We start from the raw sequence: 6,512 nt of genomic DNA, 5'->3' as shown, positions 1-6,512 counted from the left end.
TAAGTGGCGGGCAGATTGTATTAGGCCGAGTCACAATGAAAGCCCTTGGCTCCATATGCCTATTCACTTTAAATGAATTGGTTGCTCCTTTCTAATAGCTCGAGTTTTTAGAATTAATGATTAGCATCAATGATTCTACAGTGACATCCAATACGAGCAGCTCCATAACATCTCCATGAAGAATACCGACTCGGATCGCAGCTCCCATTGCTTCAGCCTCATCTGGATTCGCTCCCTTGCTCGGAGCCTCCCCAAAGATTTCAGCAACTACTCTTCGAACTTTCGGAACCCTAGTCATCCTACCCAGAAGAAAGAATCTCATCTGAGTTCCTTAATTATTCCAGCATCCTTCAAACATCTCTTACAGGGGTCATGGTCCTCTCAATGGTGTGATTCACCGGAGACTCAAACTTTGAATTTGTGAGAGATTTATTCAAATGCTTTGCTCCCGAATCATCAGCTGTCATGAATGAGAGGTTGATCTTAGTCTGCGAAGTTGACGAAAGCTCGATCTTGGCCTTCAAGAGATCTATGGCATCTGTTCTCTTAAACTCGCTCACCAAGATCTCCAATAGAGCATTGTCAAAACCCTCTGCGCACAAGAAAGTATCACCATTCGTTACTTAACCTGAAAAAAAGAAAAGAAAAGAAATGATAGTTATATCAAATTAAAGAGAGAATATATGGCATAGCAACGTTCTTTGGATGTTTCATTGTGTTTGCATTATGTTACAATTCTGTAATTTTGCATCAGATTCGTTAGTTAATGTAGATAGAAATGCCCACGTAATTGTCACATAAGAAGTCCAAAAGTTTCTTCCATGACAGTTAGAAGCCGATTAAGTAGATATTATTGTCGAATTTGATACAGGATTTTAACAAGAGGATAAAATTGTACTGAACTAAAAAGACTACAGACCCAGTTATAGCATTTTAAAGATTTAAGGACCAAATATAAACTATGCTAAAAGATTGAGGATACCCTAAAACAAAATGAAGCTTTGAATGTGCGGCACACATACCTCAATACACCATTTGACATCTCTAAAGATTGAAATATCAAATGTTCCACCAACGAGATCAAACACTGCAATGAGACCCATTAATTTGATATTTACATTAATATCAAATATCAATCCATAAGAAAGAGCAGCAGCAGTTGCTCCATTAATAATTCTCTGCACATCTAGTCCAGCAATTCTCCCTGCATCTTTTGTAGCCTGCCTCCGAGTATCATTGAGATCAGCAGGAACAGTTGTAGCTGCTTTCGAAACAGACTTTCCAAGGTAAGATTCAGCAGTTTCCTTCATCTTTAGTCAAAACAAATGGACCAATCTGACAAGGGAATACTGCTGGTCGTTGGCTTCGACCCACTCATCGCCATTAGGTGCCTTGACTCTCTTGTAAGGGACCATTTTCATCTCCTTCTGAGTCTGAGGGCCATCGAAATGACGGCCAATCAATCACTTAGTCCCAAAAAATGTATTGGTTGGATTGATTGCCGCCTGGCGTTTAGCCAGAGAACCAAGAAGGATTTTGCCTTTCTGATTAAAAGCAACTATAGAAGTAGTACGATCTTCTCACCTTAGCATTCTGAAAGTAATTTGAGGATAGAAAAGAAGAAATGTAGGTACTGGAGAAGCAGAAGTGCAAATAATAATCCCAATTGAAGAAAAAAGATATAATGCCTTCCCCTCCATCACAGCCACACAGGAATTTGTGGTTCCTGAATCAATTCTATTGATTTCATTCCGGCTGGGTTTGGACGGACGAGAGGGAAAAAAAAGAGAAAATTTGATTTCAGAGAAACCTAGAAATACAATAAATAAAAACCTAGTAAGATCAAGTTGGCATTAATGCTAGTGATGGTACCTGAATGGATTATGCCCCAAGAAAGTAGACCCTGATGTTAGAGCACCATATAGCTGCACAAAAACCAACACAAACAGCAGATGTCATTAAGATAAAATATCTAAAGCAAACAAGTTTTGTACAACTATGTGGATGAAACAAAATAGGAAAGTTTAGTACAAGCAGTGAGATTTGCAAGATTTCATGAATACAAGTCATAGGCAAACTTTACAAAGAGGAGGAACAAAATCTCATATCTATCACAGGACAAACCATGGTTGAAAGGTTATAAGTTCTTGGGCTTTGGATTGATAATGTACAACTCAAATCCAGCAATTAGCTGAATCATACTCTCCAGATGCGAATCCTGCATAAACCAAAGGTCCAGATGTGGAAAAGGCCAAGTAACAGTAAGCAGCATCCAACATCAGCACCGAAATCCAACATTGCTGTTAATTTGTCACAACTATAACCATTTAATAAGAAATCTTTGCTCAGATTACTAATAGAGCAAATAGGATTACATTATCTAACTTTGAAACTCAATTTCTGATAACAAATTGCAGGGATAGCATAAAAAAGGGGTTACAACTGATTTACTTCTATTAGAACATTTAATGCTCTCCTAAATCAACCATATTGAAGAGCAATGCTAACCCATTTAAATTTGAACCTCTGCATGAGTTGAGGAAAGGTTTAACTCGGGCAACACTTTGACAACACCTTTACAGAAATTCCCAGCAGGCTGAGCATGCCCGAAGTAATCTTATTATACAATCGACGATACAAGAAAGTGTCGCAAGTAACCAATTACAACAACTTGAGAGCTCCATTTTGCAGTCACACAACTACAACTACTTAGCCCTTTTATTCAAACCTCATAGTAATACTAAAGCCGCCATACCCTCAAACATCAATCCTCACATGTTTGCTTTATCCACTAACATTGAAGTAGCTGCTTTATCAGTGAACCAAGTCAGAGCCCCATCCTCAAGAGAGATCATCTCAACCGGCAACAAATCTGCAGAGCTCTCCTCACTCCCAAAAACCTTGAGCACGGCACTGGCCTTTCCAGCTCCAGTGACCACCATTGCAATGTATGCAGAAGAGTTGATCACAGGGAAAGTAAATGTGATTCTCTCCGGCGGCGGCTTTGGCGAGTCCTTAATGAACGTAACCCACCGCTCCTTCTCGTTGATAAGGGGATGCCCAGGGAAGAGAGAGGCGATGTGGCCGTCCGGGCCCATTCCCAGTAGCATGAGATCGAATCTGGGGAACCCAGAAGAGGCTGACAGTGCGATGATTCCATCCTTGACAAGTTGCTTCAGACAGGTTTCATAGTCATCGGCTGCACCCTCAGGGGATAAAGAATCGTTGATTGCATAAACTTGACCTGGCGGAATTGGAACCTGTGATGAAACAAGAAAGGGAAGAAAAGAAATTTTAGAGCAGTTGGATGATTATGTAACATTTGGATAAAATTTGACATCCTTAAAGCATGAAAAGAAAGAAGTTTATCAATATGTTGAGCTTCTGAACTCAATCCAAATGACAGAGGCGGTTTCAAACTGACCAAAGAGAGGATAAAAATAGATTTGTGAAATAACAAACATGCTGCATAAAAAATCATTTTAAAGTCCTGGCACAACATGAAACAAGAAGTACTGCAACAATATCAAACAAACTAAAGTAATTGAAGAGTTGAACCAAATGCAAAGTTATTTTTCTAACATACTGTTTAATAGAACAGACGAAGAAAAGAATCAGAAATAATTTACACACATTTTACGCAAATTTACACAAAAAAGAGAAGGTGCGGAAATAGGGTAAAAGGGTTCCATGTGATTGAAATACATTTTTCCGATGTAGGAAGAGGAGCACATGCAATTTCTTCTTAGTTATAAAGAGAAGAAAAAACTACACTTCTTTCAATGTTTCATTCCGAGATATGTTCTTTTCAATGTAAAGAATCATTACCATTTTCTTTTCTCTGATCTTCTCTCTGCAATGGGAACTTCAGAAAGAAGAAAGAAACAATAAGGAAAACAGTAGAAACTAGAATTATTGAAGAAATGATGTTATCTAGTTCGGTACTTTAGAATATTTCAAGTCTTCAAGATCACAGTTGTTAAGACACCTCGGCAAACATGGGCAGCCAGAACCTCAAATGCCTATGCAAAATGCCAAGACAGTGACGCACATGCTTAGATATATAAAACTTCAGAAACCCAGTCTGTGATTGTATATCAGTATTGGGAGATATGATTTCTATAGGTAGAGATTCTACCGTTATGCTAATCAAAAAGAAAAAATAAATAAATAGAATAAAACAAATAGCAAAAAAGTTTAAGAAACAAAAGTAGAATTAATACAACTATCAATGTCCAAGGAAATTGAGAATATGCAATTAAACCTCCTGCAAGATCCTCTTCAATCAGTGTAGGTCAAAGACTTATAAGTCACAGATCTCAGAAGTATTCTTTACAATAGACAATCATATTTGTTTCCTCTAGGAAACATGTCAAATCTATGTCAAGTGACAGATAAAAACTTGCTTTAGGAGGGCATTTTGCACAATTGCATAACCTGCCTTTGTCGTGAAATCTTATAAATTACTTTCTGACCATATCTGATAAAAAAAAAAAAAAATTATGTTCCTTTCAGTTAGGAATATTTGAATAAACATTTAAAATAGACATAACAAAGTCACCAGCATAATACTGTTAGGCATAGGTGGAAGGCAACATGTGGCTAGGCAACGAGAACACCAAAGAGTAGCAATCACATAAGATACCAGAAAAGGAAGACTAGAAGAAAACAAGATACCAGAAAAGGTGGAATTGTCATCATATATTCCAACTCCGATTCCAGCCCATTCCTAATCTGTTTCCTATTGCAATTCTAATAGCAAACCAAACACGCCTTTATGACATTTTCATTACTCATGTTCATTATTCCCTAATTATCAATTAATAAAATATATATAAATGATTATTCTAACTAAGCGGTGTCTCGATACAAGAAGAACCGAAATCAAGGGGATCAATAACAATGGCATTCTTACTTATCGCCTCTTTTGCACATTTTCTTTTCAGAGAAGTTCACTACAAGAAGCAAAGCTGCAAAAGTTATATGCTTGACAACAAAATGTTCTGAGCCCCAAAAGCGTAAGATGTAACAGTTTCTCCATCTAGTTGCATCGGCAAATTGTGCAGGAAGTCTAATGACAAAACCATTAGAGCTGTACCAAAAAACACTTAGTAAAATGTCTTTGCACATGAAACATCTTATATGTACACCCTATTATAGAGTGTACATTTTACATCCCATCATCCAAAAATTTAAAATTCCTTTTTGAATTTTTTTTTGTATGAAAAAAAAATGATAAGATAAGTGAGTAAATCTGCGCCTTTGCGAGGCTAGGGTGTAAGATTTACATCTATAAATTAGGTGTATGGGTCACATTGCTCACTATCTTATGCTTCAAGTACCTATGATATAATCTCCTTTTGTTTCACCCCTCGAGTTAATACGCCATCTAATAGCCTCAATTTAGAGTTAATCCAAACTTTTTGAGACAAAACAGAAGTTTGTTTTCAGTTATCACTTAGCAACAGGCAACAAATCAACAGTAACAACAGCTGCTGCTCAATCAATTCGAAATTTTTAGAGGAGCAACAAAATGGAGGCTTTATACCTTGGAAAGAAACCCATCATAGGCTAGCTTGTAATTGCTATCCACATGATCCTTCGGCACCACCCTCTCATCCACCCAGAACACGTACCACCTCGACCAATCCACAGACTCGACGTACGGCGACTCCGTCAATTTCCTACAATTCCACACTCCCGCGATCCGAAAGTTCAGGGTCATTTACAGAAACCCTAGTGAGAAAGCCCTAAGAATCCGAAATCTCCGAACCTGATCGATTTGATGAGAGATCCCCCGGAGAGGACGACGGAAAAGGCCCCCCTCTCCCGCACGAACTTCTCCGAGAGCTCCGCCGTGTACTTCGCAAGCGAGACCGCGAGATCCTCCTCGCTCCCGAACACGATCAACTCCTTGCTCCCCTTCGTCGCGGCGGCGGCGGCGGCGGCGGCGGCGGCGGCGGAGAAGGCCATGGCGTTTAGCGAAGATTGGCGGAGCCGAGCGGGGGAGGGGAATGCGACCCGAGGGGCGATTAGGGTTTCGGAGAGGCGGAGGAGGGGGATCGGGAAAACCCTAGGAAGCGGCGGAGTAGGGCGGCGGCGGAGGATGGCGGCGGCGGCGGCGGCAGTGGGAGAGGAGGAGAGGGCGGAGGAAACCATGCGTTAATAAGAGAGGAGTTGGGTCGGGGGAATCCTATTCCTACTAGGTTCGCCGTGAAAAGGGGCGGGTAACGGCTGACTGGTGGGTGATCTGTAGCCGTCGGATCTAGATGGACACTTGATCGGGCGCCAGCTGGCTGGGAGAGGTGGCCACGGGGCTTTTGTTCGTTTGTTTCTACTCATCTATACGATTTTTTTTTTATATATAATCCTATAAATCTTCCCAATTATAAAAATAGTCCTCTAAAAAAAATAATTATAAAAATAAATTATGAAATACGGTGAATCATTTATCGTGTTCATAACTCTACTTAAAACTAAAAATTATTTTAAATACGGTGAATTATTAATCG

General features: G+C 39.6%; 2 protein-coding genes across 3 annotated transcripts; both read right to left on the bottom strand.

Annotated features, from left to right (window-relative positions):
• On the bottom strand, positions 204–2,256 carry LOC109727366 (heat shock 70 kDa protein, mitochondrial-like). 2 transcript variants are annotated; one of them, XM_020257467.1, is made up of 2 exons: positions 1,023–2,256; positions 204–628 (listed from the first exon to the last, which is right to left on the bottom strand). In XM_020257467.1, exons 1-2 carry the CDS (start codon positions 1,308–1,310, stop codon positions 620–622), a joined length of 297 nt encoding a protein of 98 aa, XP_020113056.1. In that variant the 5' UTR covers positions 1,311–2,256; the 3' UTR covers positions 204–619. The 2 variants fall into 2 exon arrangements, with proteins under 2 accessions (XP_020113056.1, XP_020113055.1); XM_020257466.1 differs by having other exon boundaries at positions 204–592.
• LOC109727365 (probable 6-phosphogluconolactonase 4, chloroplastic) lies at positions 2,482–6,204 on the bottom strand. The gene is made up of 3 exons (XM_020257465.1): positions 5,774–6,204; positions 5,549–5,684; positions 2,482–3,260 (listed from the first exon to the last, which is right to left on the bottom strand). Exons 1-3 carry the CDS (start codon positions 6,157–6,159, stop codon positions 2,772–2,774), a joined length of 1,011 nt encoding a protein of 336 aa, XP_020113054.1. The 5' UTR covers positions 6,160–6,204; the 3' UTR covers positions 2,482–2,771.

This window comes from Ananas comosus, linkage group 22 (assembly GCF_001540865.1).
Source record: "Ananas comosus cultivar F153 linkage group 22, ASM154086v1, whole genome shotgun sequence".
NCBI classification, from domain to species: Eukaryota; Viridiplantae; Streptophyta; class Magnoliopsida; order Poales; family Bromeliaceae; genus Ananas; species Ananas comosus.
Note: the sequence above shows the minus strand (reverse complement) of the source record. Positions and strands in the feature narration are given on the sequence as shown.

Coding starts and splice junctions, on each gene's coding strand:
- LOC109727365 (XM_020257465.1), bottom strand. CDS start 6,159: ATGGTTTCCTCCGCCCTCTCCTCCTCTCCCACTGCCGCCGCCGCCGCC. Junction 5,685..5,773: donor TCTCTCATCAAATCGATCAG/GTTCGGAGATTT, acceptor GTGGAATTGTAG/GAAATTGACGGAGTCGCCGT. Junction 3,261..5,548: donor ATGATGGGTTTCTTTCCAAG/GTATAAAGCCTC, acceptor GTTTCATCACAG/GTTCCAATTCCGCCAGGTCA.
- LOC109727366 (XM_020257466.1), bottom strand. CDS start 1,310: ATGAAGGAAACTGCTGAATCTTACCTTGGAAAGTCTGTTTCGAAAGCA. Junction 593..1,022: donor ATGTCAAATGGTGTATTGAG/GTATGTGTGCCG, acceptor TCTTGTGCGCAG/AGGGTTTTGACAATGCTCTA.